This window comes from Somniosus microcephalus, chromosome 27 (assembly GCF_052327205.1).
Source record: "Somniosus microcephalus isolate GS21.2 chromosome 27, FLI_Smic_1.0, whole genome shotgun sequence".
In the NCBI taxonomy this organism is placed as follows: domain Eukaryota; kingdom Metazoa; phylum Chordata; class Chondrichthyes; order Squaliformes; family Somniosidae; genus Somniosus; species Somniosus microcephalus.
Window position 1 is genome coordinate 28,347,908 of NC_141013.1, and position 25,129 is coordinate 28,373,036.

Genomic DNA, 25,129 nt, shown 5'->3' on the forward strand with positions numbered 1-25,129 from the left:
AACAGCTAGTGTGTTCTGGATAATAGTAAATATTAATAAGACAGTTTGGGGTTTTGTTTTAACATTTTCCACAGATTATTGTCTCAAGGACATTGTGAGGTAAATTCCCCTCCCTGTTCCCTGAGGAGTTTGGGAGGCCCGGTCTATTGAGGCCAGGGCCTTGTTAGCGTAGGGCTGGCGGGCTGCAAGTGGAAATTGAGCGTCCCAAGGCAGTCCGCAGGCTCTGTGCTCTCGCAATATTGGCTGGCCCGGATGGCCTCCAAACCAGAAGGTAGATTCGGGGGAATCTGTTTGCGGGAAGTGGGGGGACTCAATGCAGCAGAATGTTTTGTGGGGCCCGGAAGAGCACTTCTGCTCCTCCCAGCATCACAAAAATAAATGAAATGTTACCTTCTTAACTCGTCTACGACTGGACCGACTGGGTGTAGCAACATTTATAAAGAATATGTTTATGATTTTTTTTACCCCTGGCAAATAGAAGAACTTCTAGTTTCTTTTCTGGTAATTCCTGCTTCCTGGTGGAAACACTTACATTTGGATTTTCCTTCTCCCCCCCAACTCATTATTCAGTTCAAGTTGTGATTTTCACTTTATGGAGAATCATAGCATAGGAATCAGGTTCAGCCATTTCTCACTTTAAAGGAGAATTTTAAGGGAAAGCTGTTGAGTCTGTGTGTCCCAGTTATGCGTATGATCAATCACTGGACACAGACAACAAGAATAACTTTTAACAGGTCTTTACTATTCGGAGGTCAGGGCTGAACCGCCCAGCAAATCCCTACACAACACTTATATACCGGTGTGGTCACCACCGGTATTACAGTATACAGCAGCCAAGAGAAAGTAGTACATCTCTTAAGGTAGTTCTCTTAAGGTGGAACAGGTTACATACACCACAATCCTCCCTTTTTAGCTTAACAGTGTATATCCCCATTTAACATAACATAATAACTAATATATATATATATATATATACAACTTCATGCAAAACAGTTCAAAGATTCAGTCTCTGAGGAGGCCTCCTGATTCGAGTTGGATAACGCCTTTCAGGGGTCTCTGATTCTCGTTGCTGGGGTGACTCATCTAGTTGGTCTCTTATGGATTGGACATCATCAGGTACATTCACTTCTGAGGTAGATGCTTCAGGTTCACTAACTTCTTCCACGGTTGTCTCTGCTGTAACCATGGGTTCGACCCTTGTTCTCGATTCTACCAGTTGGTCAGCATGACGCCGTATTACTTTTCACCAACATCTACCGTGTACATCAGGGGTCCTTGTCTGGCCCGAATTGTTCCAGATTGCCATTTCTCGTTTTTATAGTCCCGGGCTAACACTGGTTGTCCTATTTCGAAACTCCGAGTGGTCTTGTGATTTATATGCTGGAACTGTTTGTTTTCAACTTCCCTCCGCACATTTGGTTTTAACAAGTCCAACCTGGACCGCAACCTCCTGTTATAGAACATCATGGCAGGACTTTGGTTTGTCACTGCATGAGTGGCGTTTCGATATGCCAGTAGGAATTTGTCCACCTTGTGTTGTAGTGGAATCTGATCTTCGCTCATGGCCTTCATTGCTTTTTTGAACGTTTGTACAAATCTCTCGGCCAACCCGTTTGTAGCCGGATGATATGGGACAGAGGTATAATGTTTCACCCCATTCTTCATGAATTTCTGGAATTCTTCTGACACGAACTGCGGTCCGTTGTCTGAACATATTTGTTCTGGCAATCCATTTCTTGCAAATATCGTTCTTAGCACCGCGATCGTCTTTTCCGAGGTAGTGGTGGTCATCTTAATCACTTCTGGCCATTTAGAATGTGCGTCCACCGCAATTAAAAACATGGAGTCCATGAATGGACCAGCAAAGTCAATATGTACACGTTGCCATGGGGTTGAAGGCCATTCCCATGGATGCAGCGGTGCAATCGGAGGTGCATTTTGCACTTTTTGGCACCCTGAACAGCTTTTTGTCAGATCCTCTATCTGTTGGTCGATACCCGGCCACCACACATAAGCCCTAGCAAGGCTTTTCATCTTGACTCCCCCCAGATGACCTTCATGCAGTTCCTTTAGAACTCTCTCTCTTAACTTAGGAGGAATAATCACCCTTGTTCCATACATCAATGTTCCTTGACAGACGGACAGCTGTTCTCGTCTTGCTGAGAATGCCAGTAACAGTGGATCACCATGTGCTGGCCATCCCTTCACTGTCACTTCGTAGACCCGGGACAGTGTCGGGTCGTTCCTGGTTTCTCTTTCAATACTTGCATTGGTGACTGGTAAACATTCGATGATGGTCGAGTGAAATAACTCAACAGGGTCAACCGTCGGTGCCTCCTCCTCTGTAGGTAGTGGCAGGCGCGACAGCCCATCAGCATTACCATGCTGCTTTGTACCTTTGAATTCGATCTGATATTGATGTGCCCCTAGGAAAAGGGACCATCTCTGGAGTCTCTGTGCTGTCATCACCGAAACACCCTTCTTAGGGTTAAAAATGGATACCAACGGCTGGTGGTCTGTCAGAAGCGTGAACTTTTGGCCCTGCAGGTAATGATTAAACTTCTTTACTCCTCACACAAGGCTGAGAGCCTCCCTATCTATCTGAGCATAGTTGCGCTCAGCGGAGGTCAATGATCTGGATGCGAACGCAACTGGCCTCTCCAGGCCATTTGGCAACTTGTGTGAGAGTACTGCCCCAATACCATATGGAGAAGCATCACAAGCCAAACAAATAGGCAGCGTTGGGTTGAAGTGAGCCAACACTTCCTCTGAGGTGATCAATGCCTTGCTTTTGCGAAAGGCCCTCTTACAGTCCTCGCTCCACTTCCATGGTACTCCCTTCTGCAAAAGAGCGTTCAGCGGGTGCAGCACCGTGGATAAATTTGGCAGAAACTTATGGTAATAGTTAATCAACCCGAGGAACGACCTCAACTGGGATACATTATCCGGAGCGGGAGCCTTCACAACAGCTTCGATCTTGTCAGGAGACTTATGAAGCCCCTCCTGGTCAATGACATGACCACAGTACGAGATCCTCTTCTGAAAGAACTCACATTTCTGGCGATTAACTCGAAGTCCATATTCTTTCAATCTGGTGAGCACCAGTTCCAAATTTGCAAGGTGTTCCTCGTCATCATCTCCTGTAATCAGAATATCGTCCAGGTAACATTGTGTGCCTGTAATTCCCTGTAATACCTGCTCCATGGCCCTCTGCCAAATTGCTGGAGCCGATGCCACTCCAAAAACCAGTCTATTATACCGGTACAAGCCTCTATGCGTGTTGATCGTGAGATACTGGCGTGACTCTTCCGCAACTTCCATCTGTAAGTACGCCTGCGCCAGGTCTATCTTGGTGAAGTGTTTCCCGCCAGACAACGAAGCGAAGATATCCTCAATCCGCGGAAGCGGATACTGCACCGTGTGAAGCACCGGATTAACGGTGATCTTGAAATCTCCACAGATGCGAACCTTCCCCAGTTCCCCCGGCTTGTTGCTCGATGAACGCTTCATGACGGGAACAATGGGCGTGGCCCACTCACTCCAGTTTACCTTAGACAGTACTCCTGAACGTTCTAGCCCTTCCAGCTCAGCTTCCACAGCAGGTCGTATCGCATAAGGTACCGGTCTGGCTTTGAAAAATTTCGGGTTTGCATGTTCTTCAACCTTGATGTTTGCCGTAATTCCTCTCAGTGTTCCCAGTCCCTGTTGGAACACCTCTTTAGCATCGTCCAATATTCTGGACAATCGTTTAGGTTTGACATCTTTTTTACCGGAATCTACCGTTAGTGCTTTTAAGGAATGCCAGTCCATATTTATTTTCCTAATCCACTCCCGTCCCAGTAGTGGTGGACCTCCCTCAGGTAGCACATATAAGTCCATTCCTCGGCTTTCTTTGCCCTTGTGGACCACCTTTACCTCAATCTTCCCGATGGGGTATACTCTTTGCCCCGTGTATGTTTTCAATACAATCTCCGTATCCCGTAGGGGAATATGTGGGAATAACCTTTTGTAATCTTGCTTATTCATGACCGTCAATGATGATCCAGTGTCCAATTCCATCTTCACTTGGACTCCTGCTATCTGAAGTGTGACCCAAATTGTTTGGAGGTCTGCTTCCTTACCAACATTGTGTACTCTTAGACTACCCAGTTCATTACTGCTGGAGTCTGAATCTGACTTCTGTTCGTTCGAACTGTTCTCTGTCACCTTGTGTACCTTTCTGTACTTTTCCTGCAGTGACTTTTTGTTGCTGGTCTTCTTTCCTGACCGGCATACTTTAGCTATGTGACCAAGCCTGCCACATTTTCTGCATTCCTGATTTTTGAACCAGCACTGGTTCTGATCGTGCGTTGTCTTTCCACAACGATAACATTTTACTGTACCCAAGACCATTTGATTGGTGCGGAGTTCCGGTGACCGTAGCTGCATTTCCGCCATGCCTCTCGCTGCGGCTTCTTGCGATGCTGCAATAGTGACAGCTTTATCAAGCGTAAGATCATTCTCCTCAAGCAGTCGCTTTTGTGTTCCTTCTTTTAACAATCCACACACAAATTTATCTCTCAGCGCATCTGCTAGTCCTGTTCCAAACTGACAGTACTTCGATAGCTTACGCAGTTCAATTAAAAATTCAGCGTTGCTTTCGTCTTTCAGCTGCGTTCTTCTGTAAAATTTAAATCGTTCCGCTATCATCAGCGGCGTGGGGTTTAAATGATTTTTCAGGACAGTAACAATATTCGCGAAAGTCTGATCCGCCGGTTTATTTGGTGATAGAAGGTGCTTCAATAGCCCGTATGTCTTCGCACCCATTGAGCTTAATAAGGGTAGTGCTTTCTCATCATCTGGTACCTTATTTGCTTTACAATAAACTTCCATGCGTTCTACATACGTGGTCCAATCTTCGATATCGCTATCAAAGGTATTAATGTTCCCATGTTTAGGCATCCTTGCAAGTTTTCAAAATGGCGGCTTCCCACGCTTGTCTTCTTCCCCCGCCTACTAAAATGGCGGCTTCCCACGCTTGGCGGTCTTTCCCGCGCTCGTCTTCTTCCCGCCGACTACAATGGCGGATTCCCGCATTTGCCTTCTTCCCCCGCTGGCTGCAATGGCGATTGCCTTGCTGCTGCCGTTCTCGCCTCCCCAGCGGTTCTCAATTCCCCGACGCTGCTTTGCCTCGCAGCCCCGCTTGCAGCCCGGTCCTTTACACCGGCTGCGTTTGAGTTCTCCGCGGCTCTCGTGCCTTAAGCTGCCCCAGTCGCTGCGCCTCTCGGCCTCGATTGCAGCCCGGCCCTTTTTACCGGCCGTGGTCGAGTTCTCCGCCCTTATTCCTCCGTTTTCCCTCCCCTACTCCACAGCCAACGCGGCCGACTTTCTGCTCGTGTCGCTGATCGGCTTACCCACCACCATGGTAGAAGGGATGATCACTGCCTGTCGCTGATGGAGGGCTTAGTGGTCAGAATTTTTCTTTTTCTTTTTAACCCGGGTTCTCGATGCCTCCCGTGTGATGGTGCTCAGCAGGATGATGAGGGCGGATGCCTCTTCTCGACGCCCGTTCTGAGGACGAAGCTGCCTTGGATGTAAAACTGCCGCAGGGTAAGATCGGACTTGTCGCCACTGTTGAGTCTGTGTGTCCCAGTTATGCGTATGATCAATCACTGGACACAGACAACAAGAATAACTTTTAACAGGTCTTTACTATTCGGAGGTCAGGGCTGAACTGCCCAGCAAATCCCTACACAACACTTATATACTGGTGTGGTCACCACTGGTATTACAGTATACAGCAGCCAAGAGAAAGTAGTGCATCTCTTAAGGTAGTTCTCTTAAGGTGGAACAGGTTACATACACCACAAAAGCTATTTAAAAATAATTGCACAGCGACTTTAGTTATTTACCGACAAAATCGGTAATGTGATCTGAACAAAGTGCTGATCTGTAGTGACATTTTATTGCAACATTTTATTCAGCCATGATCTCATTGAATGGCGGAGCAGGCTCTTTTACAAGCAGCAAAGTATTAATGTAGTTAATTAAGCATCAGACCATTTGATCCTCTGCAGAAGTTGTGATGGGAGGAGAATTATGTCAAATAGTTACAAACTCCATGGGGGTGAAGTTCAATAAGGCCTGAAAATGGGCACGGGCATGGGCACCACAATGCGAGAGATGCCCACGCCCATTCAGGAAGTGCAGGCAGCATGTCAATTTGGTGCTGCTTGCTAATCAACAGGATAGGAGCGCACAGCCTAGCGACAAACAGGCTACTGACAGGCTGTGCGCTCAGCAGGGGGATGAAGTTCACGTCACTGGTGCGAGTCTAGCTTTAAGTATAGGTGGGCTGCTCCTTTTCAAGGCAGTCACCAGCTCTTAAAGCTGAACTGCTGTGGTTGTGCATTGAGCAGTGTGTGAGGCTGGTGGTGCAATTAGTAGGCGATGGCTTTGGAAGATGCATTCACTGACCTTGATCAATGGTCTGAGGACATGAAGCTTTTTTGGGCACTGGAGCCAGGTCCTGGGGGCGACACAGTGACCCCCTTGACGATCTGGTCCCACATCCTTCTTTCTGGAGGGCCTCCTGGCCCCCTGTGGGTAGAGAACCTCTCTGGCAGTGTTGCTTTCTGCACATAAAAAATGCTAAAAGTGCTACTATCACAAATGGCTCAACAGGCCAGTGAAAGATCCCTCAGGGTCTCGGACGTAGCACTCCAGCTTTGTGCAGGGGGGTCAACACTGCAAGAGAGATCTTCTACCCACAGGGGGCCAGGAGGCCCTCCAGAAAGAAGGATGTGAGACCAGATCGTCGAGGCGGTCACTGTGTCGCCCCCCAGGACTTGGCTCCAGTGCCCAAAAAAGCTTCATGTCCTCAGACCATTGATCAAGGTCAGTGAATGCATCTTCCAAAGCCATCTCCTAATTGCACCACTAGCCTCACACACTGCTCAATGCACAACCACCCCCATCACTCACCTACCAACACTCTCTACCAAACACGAGGCACACCTCACATTCCTAGCTTCACCTCACCCCCTTGGAGGAGACAGTGCTGGCCATCCTTGGCCAATGGCGGGGCTGATAGAATACAAGATGCCGGTATCCTCCTACGTTATCCTCCTTCTCACATTCCACTTCCCCCTCATCCCACAATCTCTTCTGATTTACAAGCTGCACATAGTGTAAGCATGCACCACTTCCTTTAACCACTTCCCCTTACACTACCCTTGTGACTTCCTCATTTCAGACACCCAAGAAATCCAGCCTGTCCAGTCAGTGGTTGACCAAGAAGAGGGAGAGGAGTGTGAAGAAGAAACACCGTCACTCAATTTCACTCTCCCAGCCACCAGCTCCTCGAGGTTGTCCTGCAAGTCCATCTGCAGTGTCCTCCACTGAAAGTCAGCAGCCTGCCACCAGCTATGCTGCAACCACTGGGGTAGCACTGCATAACATCACTAGGATAGGCAAAGGCACACACAAGACAGTTACTAAAAGAATGCACAAGGGTGATTAGTTTAAAAAAAATGTAATATTGAATGCATAGATCGATAAAGTTGGATCGGAAAGGTTACTTTGTGGTGGCTTTTATTTCAGCATTGTTGCCAAGAGGAAAGAAAGACAGACAGACTTGCATTTATATAGTGCCTTTCACGACCACTGGACATCTAAAAGCGCTTTACAGCCAATGAAGTACTTTTCGCATGTAGTCACTGTTGTAATGTAGGAAATGCGGCAGCCAATTTGCGCACAAACTCCCACAAACAGCAATGCGATAATGACCAGATAATCTGTTTTCGTTATGTTGATTGAGGGATAAATATTGGGCAGGACACCGGGGATAACCCCCCCCTGCTCTTCTTCGAAATAGTGCCGTGGGATCTTTTGCTTCCACCCGAGAGATCAGACGTGGCCTCGGTTTAACATCTCATCCGAAAGACGGCACCTCCAACAGTGCAGCACTCCCTCAGCACTGCACTGGAGTGTCAGCCTAGATTTTTGTGCTCAAGTCCCTGGAGTGGGACTTGAACCCACAAGAGGACACGGTGATGGTCAGTAACAGAGGGAAGGTAAGGTGTGGGACAAATGTTGAAAGGGGAATTGGGGTTGTGTTCACTGGTACCGCAGGTGGATAATTTAATCCTGGATATTCCGGTCAGAAAGGGACTGTCTGGGTTGCTTCCTTCCTTTTGCTTTTTCCCCTTCTGCTTCTTCCTCCCTCTACGAGAAGCTTGTCCCCTTTGCTGCATTTCTATGTGATGCTGCAGCCCAAGAGGAACTGCAGCTAGAGCCTCCAGGACTGGGAGAAAGTGGTCTTCTCAGAGGCCTTCCTTTAAGAGCCAAAGCCTTGCAAACGTCCAGCAGCACACACTGCATTATAACAACTTTTGAAATATATTGCACCAAGCCACTACGCCAATAAAATGCAAAAAAAATCCAAAAGCAAAAAATCTAAGTTGTGTGTGTCCCTTTAAGAACTTGCAGGGCTACGGGGATAGAGCAGGGGAATGGGACTGATTGGAGAGCCAGCATGGGCTCAATGGCCTCCTTCTGTGCCATTGTGACTATGACTCAAAGGAGTCCCTTTGGATTGGTGAAAGGTTAACCCAAAGTTTTATTTCTAGAATATGTAGTATGTGCTAATTTTCAGACAATTCCTATTGATGCAGAGCAGGATAAAAGTACGATATTGCAATTTCCAATGTCAAATGGAATTCAAAAAACCTAAGGCAAAAATAGGATGTTCTCTGAACGTGCTGAACCTTAGCCCATATCTTCTGAAAGGCACGCGTTAGCCTAGATTTTCCAATTGAGTGCAATGCCCACTCGAAGTGGGGCAAAGTGTGATTCCCACCTTGTCTAATGAAAACTAACCCCACTCTAATGTGGGTACGCTCCAGGTGTTAGAAATGCCCGATTGAGATCTCACTCAATAGGGGTGATAAAAAGCATGTTGCTGCAGGATTTAAAGGACTGCAGCATCTTAAAGAGCCAAGCATCATTCAATAGTTTATTTTTGCTGCACCAAATAAATGACTGACTGTGACAATGTCTGCTGCAGGACAGAGATCCCCACTCACCCCCACTTTACGGATACTGATGTGGAAGTGCTGCTGCAGGAGGTTAGGTAGAGGAGTGAGGCCCTTTTTGGAACAGGGAGACATAGGGCTCCAAAGAGATCTGCACAGACCCAGTGGAAGGAAATGGCCAGGGCCATTCGTGCCAACTCCAATAACCCACCACTGTAACCCAGTGTCAGAAAAAGGTTCATGACCTCACCAATCAGCCAAGGGCCACCCTTCCAACAGATTTGGTGACCGATCTCAGACAAGCATCACCCAAGGCCTCATTAACATCATTGATCTCATTAGCCCTGCTGAGCTGTAGATCAGTGACTATGCACAGCCAGTGCCTATTACTATGGCGTGGTAGGAATATGCATTGATAATGCCGGTCTCTCAGGATAGCAGCACATGTACCCTCTTGCCAGGCCCCTGCGATGCCTGCATATGTGGTAAAAAGGAGACAGGGTCAGGCTGCCTGTGCAGCAGCACAAGAGGTGCAGGTCTCAGCTGCTGAGTCGGACACCCTCAGTCCCATGGAATGCAACGACCAGCCACCTCACACAATCCTGCCAGTCAGGTAGCACCAAAGAAAAGTGATAGATTAAAATTGAGTTCATACATCACACACTGGTACCAAGGGGAAGCATTAGAGGAAGACATTGGCACAAGCACACAGTATAGGTGATCAGTAAATTTATGCTGGCACTAAAGTTGTGCGTGCACACATCGTTTTGGGGAAAATCTAGAAGTTGCTTTCACGAGGTTGCCTGAATAGGAACTCTGTATTTTAGGACATGTGTATTTTTAGTGTAGGGACTGCAGTTGATGGAATATTTTTGGAGGGGAGAAGGCCTTCTGTACAAGAGATGTACTAATGTCTCTTGTAGCCAGCGACAGGTGGTCCTCTGCTAACAGCAGGGGCTATCCTCCTCCTCCAGGGTCTCCACAAGCCTTTTCATAAGGCAAAGTTGTGCAGTGGACATCAAACAACCACACTCCTGGAGTGCCTAGCCAAACTGCATTGCAGTACACCCTCAGATTGATCAAGGCAGCCGAACCATACCTTCAACATGCTGACCGTGTGTTCAATCATCGCTGCGGTGGTGCATAGATCTGATTTATACTCAGCATAAGTCTTGGGATCCCGTGTGACGCACGGCTGCAGAGGATAGCCTTTATCTTCCAGGAACCATTCCATGACAACAACAACAACTTGTATTTATATAGCCCCTTTAACGTAGTAAAACATCCCAAGGCGCTTCACAGGAGTATTAAAATATCAAAAAAATTTGACACTGAGCCATATAAGGAGAAACTAGGGCAGGTGACGAAAAGCTTGGTCAAAGAGGTAGGTTTTAAGGAGCGTGATAAAGGAGGAAAGAGAGGTAACGAGGCGAAGAGGTTTAGGGAGGGAATTCCAGAGCTTAGGGCCCAGGCAACAGAAGACACAGCCACCAAAGGTTGAGCGATTTTAATCAGGGATGCTCAAGAGGGCAGAATTAGAGGAGCGCAGATATCTCCAGGGGGGGGGGGGGGGGGTTCCTGAAGGAGAGTACAGAGATAGGGAGGGATTTGAAAACAAGGATAAGAATTTTGAAATTGAGGCACTGCTTAACCGGGAGCCAATGTAGGTCAGTGAGCACAGGGGTGATGAGTGAATGAGACTTGGTGCGAATTAGGAAACAGACAGCCGAGTTTCGGATGAGCTCAAGTTTACATAAGGTGGAAGTTTAGAGGTAACAAAGGCATGGATGAGGGTTTCAGCAGCGGATGAGCTAAGGCAAGGGCGGAGACGGGCGATGTTACGGAGGTGGAAATAGGCAGTCTTAGTTATGCTGTGGATATGTGGTCAGAAGTTCATTTCGGGGTCAAATACGACACCAAGGTTGCAAACAGTGTGGTTCAGCCTCAGCCAGATGTTAGGGAGGGGGATGGAGTCAGTGGCTAGGGAACGGAGTTTGTGGCGGGGACCAAAAACAATGGCTTCGGTCTTTCCAATATTGAATTGGAGAAACTTTCTGCTTATTCAGAACTGGATGTCGGACAAGCAGCCTGACAATTGAGACCGTGGAGGGGTCGAGAGAAGAGGTAGAGCTGGGTGTCGTCAGCATACATGTGGAAACTGACTCTTTGTTTTCGGATGATGTCACCAAGGGGCAGCATGTCGATGAGAAATAGGAGGGGGCCAAGGATAGATCCTTGGGGGACACCAGAGGTAACTATGCGGGAGCGGGAAGAGAAGCCGTTCCCTTTCAACATCAGAGTGGTGGCAACTGGATTGCATTAAACTTAAACACATTGGCAGCTGCCAGGTGAACAAGCACTGACTTGCATGCCACAGTGCTGCTGGTTGCGATCGGGGTGCACGTTGAGTGCAATCCTTTTCTGTTGATATAGGTGGTGACATTGAACAAAACAACACATTTGGCTACGTAGATGCAAGATTTGACTTGATCTTACCTTCAGGAATCCTGCCATCCTGAAACTGCAGTGCCTTGTCATGTTGCCGTCAGTTGTCCAAGCCTCCAGAAATGGAACAGTTGCTAAAGTGGCCAGAGTTCTGACAGAACACAAGTGCTCCCCATTTGCTGCTCCCAGTAAACTAATTTACTCAAGCACAACAGGTGGCTGTTGTGTATAGGAGAAATATTCAGATTGCTGTGTTAATTAATTTAATATTTGCATTGAATTACAGCGTATTCTGACACCCAGCAGTAGTAAGGTTAAGGACAAGAAGTACAGGAAACTCTCGTTTAAACGGCACCTAAATATCCGGAATTCTCTATTAACCGGCAAAATTCTCACTCTGAAAACAACACCTCAATAACTGGCAATGTTGCAGAGTCCGAGTCTCCCGCGGTGGCCGAGTTAGTCAGTGGGGGTAGTTCTCCAAACTGCCACTACTCGACTTCTTGGCACTGTCGGAAGTCGGAACACCTCAATAACAGGAGTCTGACTCTCCCGCGCTGCCGGTAGTCTCTTCTGATCTGCCATTTTACAGGGGTACTGTGTGTCTCCCTCGCTGCTGGTAGTCATTGCATTGCATTACCCTCAACTGGCAGTACTGTACTTAATCAAGCATCTTCCACCATCCATTTAACACAACATTCTGTAGGTGAGTACCCAATTACTGTATACTGCACATTTCTTGATTTTTTTTATTTTTCTTTGTTAAAAATAGCCTCGGTAGATAACCCTCTCCGTCATCCGGAATTTTTGATCAACCGGCAACACGCCGGTCCCGGATACCAAAGAGTTTCCTGTACTTCACAAATTATAATTGTTTATCTTAGGTGCCAGCCAAGTCCTTAACTGTGTGGTGAATATATAGTAAAAGACGGGAGGTAGTGAAGAGCAAGTATCTAGCAATTTAAGTCATATGCAACTACAAAATTCATGAAGGAGGCGTTTCATGGGATTAGATTGAGCTTTCTCCTAAGATTTCACAGGGCTGAAAATGTTAAAACCATCTCAAAAGCTTTGCTTGAATTAACACCAGGCAGCAAAGGGAGAGTTATCTGATCACAAGTTAAAAGTTACAAATCAAGAGTGATCAGGCCTCTTACCTCAGTTTTTATTATTACAGCAAAGGTAATAACAGATTAACAGAAGTAGGTCAAATAAGAGACTAAAAATCCAGGGTCCCTGCTCCACAGCTGGAAGTGCAGTGAAGCTGAACTCCCGATGACCTGCAGCTACAGACACCGACCCTGTTCTAACTGGGGTGATGCAGATGTGACTTTCTCTTTCCGTCAGTATAAAGACGCCTTCTGTACAGCTCCTGCCATGGCTTGAATGGTAAATGCAGTGCCTAGTGTGGAACTTGCTAAATGAAATACAAGATGAGTTGACTGTCCTTTGGACAGAAACGAGTTAATGCACTTCAAGGCATTTTGATCAATGCATCATATAAAAACAGGCATTTATATGATAACTATTATAACTGAACCAGAACGAGTAGGAAAGGTCCACGTTTGATCGCTGATGTGTGCTGATTGAACCAATCTCAGTTCAGATGGATGTGGGAGCTTTACAATTAGCCTTGGTGCCCCTGGGTAAGGGGAGGGGAATGGGGAGGGGGGGTTCTGATCATTATCCATTCCACAAGCTAGAAAGAAAAATATTAATAGACACAAACCAAATTCCCACAACCTATGAAGGCAAGTTAAATTTTTATTTTTTTAAAAAATAAATGTACACTTTTTCTGTAAGGTTAGTTTAGGAATTGATTTAACAACGTAATGCCAACAATACATGTTTGTTTTTGAAAACCTCTGCCTTGATAATTCTGGCCTATTTTCTTCCCCCAAGTAAAATTGAATAAATTAGGTAAAAATCACCTAAATTTCAACACAAGTGGCCATTCAGCCCATCATGCCTGTGCTAGTTTCACGCCAAGCTATGCACTCCGATTGCACGTCCCTTTTCTGTACCCTTTAATATTTTTCTTCAAGTGCCTCACTTTTAAATGTCATGGTTGACTTAACTTTACTTGGCATTGCATTCCAGTCTATTAATCCTTTGTGAAAAAAATTCTTCTAACCTCCCTTTTTATATTTCTAATACGAATCCCAAATTTATGCACCAACCACTGAAAATAATCTTTTACTATTTACCCCCTTGAATCTTTCAATAAATTTGAACACTTCGGTTATGTCCCTCTTAGCTTTCTCTGCCTCAGTTTTTCTCTCCCAAGTCTCCCATCCCTGGGATTACCCAAGTGAATCTACATTGCACTTTTTCCAATATCCTTTCTATAATGGGGTGCCCAAAATGGCACATTCAACTGCGTCCTAACTAATATCTGTACAGAATGATCACTATGCCCTTGTATTTGTGTTCAGTGCATCGATTTATAAAACCCAGAATCTCTCTCTTATTTTAATGCCTTTTTTTGTGTGTTTCTAAGTGCACTGCAATCCCGCTTTTAAAGATCTGTTAAGCTGCACTCCTGTTCATCCACTCAATTAAGCATTGTACCCCATTGAAGGTATAGTTCCATTTTCTGTTCTTTTCCCCCCCTCCCCCCAAACATGTACAACTCCATATTTATGCATCATGAACTTAATTTGCCACATGCTCCCCTAACCGGTTTTCTACATTACAACAGTGACTACACTTCAAAAGCACTTCATTGGTTGTAAAGCGCTTTGGGACGTGCCGAGGTTGTGAAAGGCGCTATATTATCGCTAGTCTATCTTTTTGCCCTCTTGCGGCCTCCTACATTCTTCTTTCTCAGCTTTTCATGCTCGCAATTATTGCAAATTTTGATCTGCCCATGGCCAAATCTTGTGTGTACATGGAGAAGGGAAGGTCCCAACACAGGCATGCTGCCAATCTGAGAAAGATCCATTTACTCCTACTCTCTGCTTTCTATCTTTCAGCCATCTCTTTATCCATGCTGCAACTTTCCCCTTAATATCATGGATCTTAAACTTTGTAACAAGGCTCTAATGTGGCACTTTATTAAATATTTTTTGAAATGAAAATGAACAACGCCTACTGCATTCTCTGCCTATATGCTTGGCAATTTCCTTGAAGAATTTGACTTAATTAATCAGACATGATGTTCCATTTACAAATCTATGTTGACTGGTTTGGATTAGTCCATACCTTTTGTTATGGTCACTGGCGGTTTTTCTACTACTGACGTGAGGCTAACTGGTCTACTGTTACATGGCCTATCCCGGTCTCCCTTTATGAATGGCTCCTTTGGCACAATATCTGTTTCCAAAGAATTTGTAAAAAAAATTATGGTTAGTGCAAATGCTATTTCATTGCTAACCTCTCTCATAGATTCATAGAAGATAGGAGCAGGAGTCGGCCATTCGGCCCTTCGAGCCTGCTCCGCCATTCAATGAGATCATGGCTGATCATCCAATTTCAGTACCCTGTCCCTGCCTTTTCCCCATATCCCTTAAGCCTCAAGAAACATATCCAACTCTTTCTTGAATATATTTAATGAACTGGCCTCCACTGCCCTCTGTGGCAGAGAATTCCACAGGTTCACCGCTCTCTGGGTGAAGAAATTCCTCCTCATTTCAGTCCTAAATGGCTTACCCCTTATCCTTAGACTATGACCCCTGGTTCTGGACTCCCCCGCCATCAGAAACATCCTTCCTGCATCTAGTCTGTCCAGACCTGCCAGAATTTTATAGGTTTCGATGAGATCCCCTCTCAATCTTCTAAACTCCAGTGAGTATAAGCCCAATCGACAAAATCTCTCCTCATACGTCATTCCTGCCATCCCAGGTATCAGCCTGGTGAATCTTCGCTGCACTCCCTCCATGGCAAGAACGTCCTTCCTCAGGTAAGGTGACCAAAACTGCACACAATACTCAAGGTGCGGTCTCACCAAGGCCCTGTACAACTGCAGCAAGACATCCTTGTTCCTGTACTCGAACCCTCTTGCTACGAAGGCCAACATACCATTTGCCTTCTTAACCGCCTGCTGCACCTGCATGCTTACCTTCAGCGACTGGTGCACAAGAACGCCCAGGTCTCGTTGCACTTCCCCTTCTCCCAATCTATTGCCAGAAGCCACCTGAACAAAAGTCACTGGAGACACATCTCCCCTCCACATGAATATGTAAAATATGTTTAAAAATTACTTGCATTTTTTGTTGCAGAGCTCATTTGCTGTTACTGAAAACAATGCATGCCAAGTGATGTCAGCCTGCATTCATGTGGACTATTGTCATTTCTTTGCTCAGTTAAAACTTCACAATTCTGTGAATGAAATAGGTAAAACTAAGAAATAAGACGTTTAGCACAAAATAAATACGTTCCTAGTGGTTTAATACACAAAAGTAACATCCAGGGAAAACTTTGTACCATTCTGAAAGCTTCTGTGTGAGCAGAAGATAGCAGCAAAAGGTTTAAACTGGCAAAATGTTAAAGAATGTAACGTGGTGTGTTCCGACAGCCTCAATAACTCAACAGGTGGAAATACTATCTGAATCATAAGTTTAATGCAAAAGCAATTATTTGTAAATGTTTTGCAGAAAACAATGTACAATATGCAGGTGTAGGAGAAAGGAAACCATTCAAAAAAGATGGGACGCAGCGTTATGAAATTAGTTTGTCACAGAAAGTAGAACTTTCATGAATGACAATTTTCTTTAATATGTTTTGATTTAATCCTTACTGCCAATTTTCTTAGGCATCACTTCTTACACGTAGCTTGTATTTTTTTTGTCGGAATACTTAAATTAGATTTTAGTTTACTTCTTTCACAACAGCAGATTGCTTCGATAGCACTTCTGATTGGATCTCTGCAGTTCACAGCCACACGGTCCAGATTGAAATTTCATCAATGGGAAACGGAAAACATGCACCATCTCGCCAATCAAAACGAATGTGAATCAAAAATCAAGAGTCAGTATGACAAAACAAAGGCTTAACATGAGGATAGCCACACATTAACTCACAAACATCACGAGCAACTTTTCTGCAAGCAACTGGAATGCTGGTTCATGGAAATTCAATCGTTGCATGCTAGTCAGCTAGCATTAACTTCCAAATATAATGCAGCTCTTAATCCGGAACCATTGTAATCTAGCTCGTCACTAAAAATATTTCAAGATTTGAAAGTTGAAAATTGTAGGTACAAAACTAGAGGATTACTATTATTTGGCACTGGGATCCAATGTCGAAATGATGTGGCATTAACCTAATTCTGTGTTCATTTATTAAATACTTTTATAATAAATCTCAAGAGTACGAGCACGGGCACAGTTGTCACTATCAATTGCACTTTGATTAGTCCTTAGTTTACAAGAGCTGGACTCGTCAGCATCCAGAATCACTTCAGGGAAACAAAAGAACTTTAGAGTGCTGACAGATTGGTTGTAAACTTACCATTCCAGTACATTTCTCTGAAATTACCACTGGCAGATACATGCCCTGTATTGGTACTGCGAAAAGCTGCTATAAACCAGGAAACAATACGGGAATTCGAACTTCAATTTAGGACTTACACTGGACCTATACAAGCAATGTCTGTGTCACAGTAAAGGTCTAACAATGGAATACACATCCCTGCACTGGTACAAGTATGGTATCTGTACCGATCCAAAAATCAATGACTTCAAATGTTCCAGCCAGTTAATCAAAGGTGACAAAATGAATGTATAACTTTTCACTCCATCCCATTCACCCATTTGAAAGTGCTGTAATATCCGATTGTACTGTAGTTGAGTTAGTGGCATTTGACCCTATTGTAGTGTTAGTCATCAGCGAAGCTGTTGGGTCCATAAGATTCTCAGTCTCTTGAATTTTGAAGTACACTACGTAAAATATCGGGACAATAATACCCACTAAAAGCATGATTACCACAGCATTCCACCATCGAATACCCCAGTCTGCTCCATGATGAGCATCCTTTGGAGATAACGCGTCTGAATTAAATCCATTGGGTGTTTGACAATAGACCACTTCTTCCAAGCGGTCTTTACATTGATCTGTAGACTGGATGATTTTCTCAATATCCTTGTCAATTTCCTCAAAATATTCACTCAACTTATTCTCGTCTGTTCCTTGGTCCTCTGCAGGGCAAGCCTCTGCATACGTAGCAGTTCTGCTCTTTGCAGAATTAGCCCGTCGCCGTTTTGCCTCTTCGTGTGCTTCTGTCAACAAACTGTGCTTTTTCACAGGAATTTTTATCGTTTTTAAGGCAAAGAAGTCTTGCTCTCTGATGAGGTTGTTCACTCGTTTGAGGTCTGCAACCTAATGCAAGCAAACAAAACTTTATTTTAATCCATTGAAGTATTCTTGGATACCTTGTTACAATTTCTCAATGTAACTTTAGTATTTCACAAAGTTTTTTGGAGGGTTTATTTTCCAGCTTGGAAGCTTTGATCAGAATTTTTTATTTTTTAAATCCTATTTACTGGATGAGCAAGTCTTTAAAATGGGAAAATTTAATTTTTGCTTTGCAACTTATTTTTAAATAAAGTGGAAGCATAAACTAGAATGAGAGCCATCCAGCACAGGCACGATCTCCCTCTGTGCTGCAAGATTCTACGACCTGGAATTTCCTGGAAAGTTTTGGCATAACCATGGCGCAAGAGCGTTGCTACGCCATGTCTTCCCCCCCCCCCCCCCCCCCCCAAGAGGTTTGCGCTTAACCGATTTACGCTGGCTCTACACTGACATCAGCATACGTAAATTTCCTCAATCGTTTGCGCCACTCCAGAGATTCGTCTGCCGAAACGCGGATACTCATTTGCATAGTGCCCCCCCCCATGCAAATGACCAGCTCGCGAGAGTTTCCTAGATTTACACGAATAACGTGCTGACGTAGATCTACGGCTAAAAATTTAGGTGCAGCACTGCCCGAAGTGACGTGATATCGGCATAACTCTGCTGAGGTACCAAAGGGTTGCTATCACTGTCAGTGTATCCCAGCATAAATCACTTGTCGATGAAAGGTACACACAACATAAGAACGTAAGAAATAGGAGCTGGAGTAGGCCATTTGGCCCTTCGAGCCATTCAACAGGATCATGGCTGATCTTCAACTCCACCTTCCTGCACTATCTCCATATCCCTTAACTTCCTTTGATCCCAAAAATTTATCAACCTCTATCTTGAATATTCTCAATGACTGAGCATCCACAGCTCTCTGGGCTAGAGAATTCCAAAGATTCACAACCCTTTGAGTGAAGACATTTCTCCTCATCTCAGTCCTAGAAGGCCTACCCCTTATTCTGTGACTGCGACCTCGTGTTGTAGATTCCCCAGCCAGGGGAAACATTTTCCCAGCATTAAATTTAATCCATTAAATTCACAGATAATGTACCTACTTATTTCTATATTAACAGGGAACAGCTCCATAATATTTTCCCATGTGACTGAATGCGGCACTTCCCTGCTGCCAGGTGGATCTATTGGAGTTACTCTAAAAAGGACCGATTTCCCAATCAGACGCTGCCAGCACATCAATAAAATCAACTCTAGTGTAGATGCAGATAGAAATCCATCTTTTGTCTATAACTTTAGGGAACCTTATAACACATTAATGCTGCATATGTACAGATCACCAAATATGATCTTAAAGAGTGCAATCTTAAAAAGATTTTCAGTATAAAAGTTAGCCACCAACTGTATAACTGTAACACACACACATCGCTCTTTCTGAACTAATTCTAAGGCATTGATTAAATGTAATGACTCATTTTTCCCTGCCATATCTGGTCTCATGTCATGCCTACGAGCAAATTCCAGAGCAGGGGGCCTAGGCTGTTGAAGGCACATCCCCCAATGGTGGAGTGAAGGGCGAAAGAGGAGACAAGTGGCCAGAGCCAAGGGAATGAAGAGTTCAGGGGAAGGCAGGGGCAGGGCGGGGTGGGGGAGGTTAGAGATAGGGAAGGATGAGGCCATGAATGGTTTAAATATGAGGATGAGTATTTTCAATTTGAGGCACTGGGAGACTCGGAGCCCATGTAGGCCGGCGACGACAGGGTGATGAATGAATGGGACTTAGCGTAGGATAGGCTACAGGGTGTGGAGTTATGGATGGGCTGGTTTACGGAGGATGGAGGTTGGGAGGCTGGCCAGGAAAGCATTGGAAAAGTCAAGTCTGGAGGTGACAAGTGCACAGATGAGGGTTTTGTAGTGTATGTACTTTGAAGATGGAACTATATTCTGCAGCCCCTGTATACTGCAGTACCAGTAGTGACCACCCCTGTATATAAGCCTGTGTAGTAACTTTGTACAGTAGTTCCCGTTTTGTCTCCATTCAGTAAACACCTGTTATAACCAACTTCTGCAGTCCGTGTCTCAATTACACACGGACGTTACAGGTTTAACCAAACATTTTGGCAGTCAAAAAAGAACAGTTTGAAACTCCACCTATATTACCTGCCAAATATGTGCCAAAACTAAATTTTCAGCAGTCTCGATGGTTGACAGCCAGTGATGAACCTACATGTTACCGATTGAGTCTTTACCAAAAGGACTCCAATCTTGAAGGGTGTCTAGATCCTATCTGTAAACAAAATCCGCACCCGAGCTTAAAATTAAGAGTCTCAGGACCCAAGTCTCATTTTGGCAGAATCTACCGAGACACAAAACACAATATCTAGGCTTTCATTAAAACACTACGGAGACACTGCGTCATTTTCAAATCTCTGAGGCAAGGCAATATAGCAGAATCTAAAAGGCAGTCCCTTCAGAGGCTCATGTTAAATGTAAAAGCTGCAGCTTCACTCTTTGAGCTAAATGTAAGTCTATAACAAAATAACATTTTCAGTAAACTACTATTTATCTCTCTGTAATTACCATCTCAACTATTATCATCAGCCCCCAGCCAGCAAACTAGGTGCAAATGTCTGAAATACATTATGTCACCTCCACAGGGATAAAAAAAAATCCTGACACAGCTTCCTTATTACCCCACAAGTACATCCGTGGTGAAGCGCACAGCACAACCCCACCCCTCCCCCCCGAAGAGGGCTTGTACAGGACAATCTGTCTCGGTGAGAAGGTTATACACTAAACATGTTTATAAGTATTAATAGGAGGAAAGGAATTGCATTTATATAGTGCCTTTCACGACCTCAGGGCGTCCCAAAACACTTTGCAACCAATTAAGTACGTTGTAGCCACTGCTGCATGAAGTAAATGAACACTTCTGGGGAAACCATTACACAGAAGTCATCTGAGTTTAAAGTAAATTGATAAGAATAGAAGAGATACACTTTGGGTTGGACTTTCCTCAAAATGGTGGCTTAGGACTTCTGCCTGCCCCTATGAGACCCCCAGAACCCTGACCCATTTTCCTGGGTCAGGATTTATTACTCATGCATTGTGGTCTCTTGGGTGACCGAGGCCCACAGCCCCGAGACCGGAGAAGCAGCAGACCTGCGCGGGAGCAGCCCGAGGCGGGAGAGCTTAAAGGCTTAAAAGGGAGCAGTCAGAGGCACCGAGGCCCACAGCCCCGAGACCGGAGAAGCAGCGGACCTGCGCGGGAGCAGCCCGAGGCGGGAGAGCTTAAAGGCTTAAAAGGGAGCAGTCAGAGGCACCGAGGCCCACAGCCCCGAGACCGGAGAAGCAGCGGACCTGCGCGGGAGCAGCCCGAGGCGGGAGAGCTTAAAGGCTTAAAAGGGAGCAGTCAGAGGCACCGAGGCCCACAGCCCCGAGACCGGAGAAGCAGCGGACCTGCGCGGGAGCAGCCCGAGGCGGGAGAGCTTAAAGGCTTAAAAGGGAGCAGTCAGAGGCATACCAATCCAGGTTCCAGGAGAGAGGTAAAAAGTAATCCAAGTGTGACGTCACCAGGGAGCAGGTAAGTGATTGGTTGGTGAGTATTTCTCTCTTTTCAATACAAGCTTGAATTCTGTGGTGTTAAATTTCTGTGGTGTAGTGGGGACAGTTGGTAAATAAAGCGCCCTAGAGTATACCTGTAACTGGGGTATTGAATAAATTTTTTAATTAATTAAAGGAGTAAGTCATGGCAGGAGAGTTCAGACCCGTGTTCTGCTCCTCTTGCTCCATGTGGGAAGTCAGGGACGCTGCCAGTGTCCCTGACGACCATGTGTGCGGGAAATGCATCCAGCTGCAGCTACTTGTAGACTGCATTGCGGCGCTCGAGCTGCGGGTGGATGAATTTTGGAGCATGCGCTATGCTGAGAGGGTCGTGGATAGCACGTTTAGCGAGTTGTTCACGCCTCAGGGTAGGGCAGCACAGGGGGTGACCATCAGGCGGAGCAACAAAGGCAGGCAGGTAGTGCAGGGAACCCCTGCGGACATCCCCCTTTCAAACAGGTATACCAAGTTGGATACTGTTGAGGGGGATGACTCACCAGGGGAAGGCAGCAGCAGCCAGCTTCCTGGCACCAGGGACGCTTCTGCTGCTCAGGAAGGGAGGAAAAAGAGTGGGAGAGCAATAGTGGTAGGGGATTCTATCGTAAGGGGAACAGATAGGCGTTTCTGTGGCCACAAACGTGACTCCAGGATGGTTTGTTGCCTCCCTGGGGCCAGGGTCAGGGATGTCACTGAGCGGCTACAGGGCATTCTTAAGGGGGAGGGTGAGCAGGCAGAGGTCGTGGTCCACATTGGGACCAACGACATAGGTAGGAAGGGGGATGAGGTCCTGCATCAAGAATTTAGGGAGCTAGGTAAGATTAAAGAGCAGGACCTCAAAGGTTGTAATCTCTGGATTACTCCCAGTGCCACGTGCTAGTGAGTATAGGAATGGGAGGATAGAGCAGATGAATGCGTGGCTAAAGAGTTGGTGTAGGGGGGAGGGTTTTACTTTCCTGGATCACTGGGCCTGCTTCTGGGAAAGGTGGGACTTGTACAAGTCGGACGGGTTGCACCTGAACCAGAGCGGGACAAATATCCTTGCGGGGAGGTTTGCTAGCACTGTTGGCGGGGGGGGGGGGGGGGGGTTTAAACTAACTTGGCAGGGGGATGGGATACAGAGGGGAGCTGAAATAGGGGGTGATGTGCTGCCAATTATAGAGAAAAAAACAAGTCAGCTTGGTAGACAGGGCAAATATATAAGGGCAAGGCTGGATGGCATCCATTTTAATGCAAGGAGTCTTGCAAATAAGGTGGATGAACTGAAGGTGTTGATAAACACATGGGAGTATGATATTGTTGCTATCACGGAGACATGGTTGAGGGAGGGGCAAGACTGGCAGCTCAATATTCCGGGGTACAGAATCTTCAGGCGAGACAGAGGGGGAGGTATAAGAGGAGGGGGTGTCGCAATATTAATTAAGGAGTCAATTACTGCAGTAAGGAGGGATGATATATTAGCAGGTTCCTCTAATGAGGCCATATGGGTGGAGCTTAAAAACAAAAAGGGGGCAAGCACTTTGCTGGGAGTGTACTATAGGCCTCCAAACAGTCAGGGGGAGATAGAGGAACAGATATGTAGGCAAATCTCAGAGAAATGTGCAATAGGGTAATAATAATGGGGGATTTCAACTTCCCCAATATTAACTGGGATAGTCAGAGTGTGAAAGGCTCAGAGGGTGTAGAATTCTTAAAGTGCATCCAGGAGAGCTTTTTGAGCCAGCATGTAGAAAGTCCTACAAGAGAGGGGGCGGTACTGGACCTAATTCTAGGGAATGTGGCCGGCCAAGTGGAAAAAGTGCGAGTAGGTGAGCACTTTCGTGACAGTGACCATAATATGGTAAGATTTAAGGTGGTCATGGAAAAGGACAGGGATGGGCCGGAAATAAAGGTTCTAAATTGGGGGAAGGCCGATTTTAATAGGATAAGGCAGGATCTGGCCAAAATGGACTGGGATCAGCTACTTGTAGGAAAATCCGCATCAGAGCAATGGGAGGCTTTCAGAAGGGAGATTGGGATCATACAATGGCAACATGTTCCCGTAAAGGTTAAGGGTGGTTCCAAAAACCACAGGGAACCTTGGATGTCAGGGGATATACAAGAATGGATTAGGAAAAAGAGGGCTTTTGGCAGATACAAAAGGCTAAAGACGGAGGAAGCCCTAGAGGAGTACAAAAAGTGCAGGGGGATACTTAAAAAAGAAATTAGGAGATCAAGGAGGGGCCATGAAATAACACTGGCGAGCAAAATAAAGGAAAATCCTAAGATGTTTTATAAGTATATTAAGGGTAAGAGGATAACTAGGGAAAAAATAGGGCCCATTAGGGACAAAAGTGACAATCTGTGTGTGGAGCTGGAAGATGTAGGAGGGGTTCTAAATGAATTTTTTGCATCTGTTTTCACTATGGAGAAGGACGATGTAGACATAGAAATAGGGCGGGGGGACTGTGATATGCTCGAACATATTCACATCGAGAGGGAGGACGTATTGGCGGTTTTAGCTGGCCTAAAAATGGATAAATCCCCAGGCCCGGATGAAATGTATCCCAGGCTGCTGTGTGAGGCAAAGGAAGAGATTGCGGGGGCTCTAACACATATATTCAGGACCTCTCTGGCCACAGGGGATGTGCCAGAGGACTGGAGAACCGCTAATGTAGTACCATTATTCAAGAAGGGAAGTAGGGAAAAACCGGGGAACTACAGGCCAGTGAGCCTAACATCAGTGGTAGGAAAATTATTGGAAAAAATTCTGAGGGACAAAATTTGTCTCCACTTGGAGAGGCAAGGATTAATCAGGGATAGTCAACATGGCTTTGTCAAGGGAAGATCATGTCTGACTAATTTGATTGAATTTTTTGAGGGGGTGACTAGGTGTGTGGATGAGGGTAACGCAGTGGATGTGGTATATATGGATTTCAGTAAGGCCTTCGATAAAGTCCCGCACAGGAGACTGGTCAAGAAGGTAAGAGCCCATGGAATCCAGGGTGCCTTGGCACATTGGATACAAAACTGGCTTAGTGACAGAAGGCAGAGGGTGATGGTCGAAGGTTGTTTTTGTGACTGGAAGCCTGTGGCCAGTGGGGTACCACAGGGATCGGTGCTGGGTCCCTTGCTGTTTGTGGTCTACATTAATGACTTGGATATGAATGTAAAAGGTATGATCAGTAAGTTCACGGATGATACAAAAATTGGTAGGGTGGTAAATAGCGAGGAGGGTAGCCTCAGTCTGCAGGACAATATAGATGGGTTGGTCAGATGGGCGGAACAGTGGCAAATGGAATTTAACCCGGAAAAGTGCGAGGTGATGCACTTTGGGGGACTAACAAGGCAAGGGAATACACAATGAATGGTAAGACCCTAGGCAAGACGGAGGGTCAGAGGGATCTGGGTGTGCAAGTACACAGATCCCTGAAGGCGGCGGAACAGGTGGATAAGGTGGTAAAAAAGGCATATGGGATACTTGCCTTCATTAGCCGAGGCATTGAATATAAGAGCAAGGAGGTTATGATGGAACTGTATAAAACACTGGTTAGGCCACAGCTGGAATACTGTGTGCAGTTCTGGTCGCCACACTACAGGAAGGATGTGATCGCGTTGGAGAGGGTGCAGAGGAGGTTCACCAGGATGTTACCGGGGCTGGAGCGCTTCAGCTATGAAGAGAGACTGGGCAGATTGGGTTTGTTTTCCTTGGAGCAGAGGAGGCTGAGGGGGGACATGATTGAGGTGTACAAAATTATGAGGGGCATAGATAGGATGGATGCTGAGGAGCTTTTTCC

The 25,129-nt window shown here is 45.7% G+C and overlaps 1 protein-coding gene across 1 annotated transcript in view; it reads right to left on the reverse strand.

The window, feature by feature from the left end:
• Nucleotides 1–13,205: 13,205 nt before the first annotated feature.
• Nucleotides 13,206–25,129, reverse strand: part of lysmd4 (LysM, putative peptidoglycan-binding, domain containing 4) — a 33,768-nt gene continuing 21,844 nt past the window's right edge. The window contains exon 3 of the mRNA XM_085968816.1: nt 13,206–17,777. Within this exon, the coding sequence (XP_085824942.1) occupies nt 17,205–17,777 (573 nt within the window). The 3' untranslated portion in view covers nt 13,206–17,204. The remainder of the gene's footprint in view (nt 17,778–25,129) is intronic.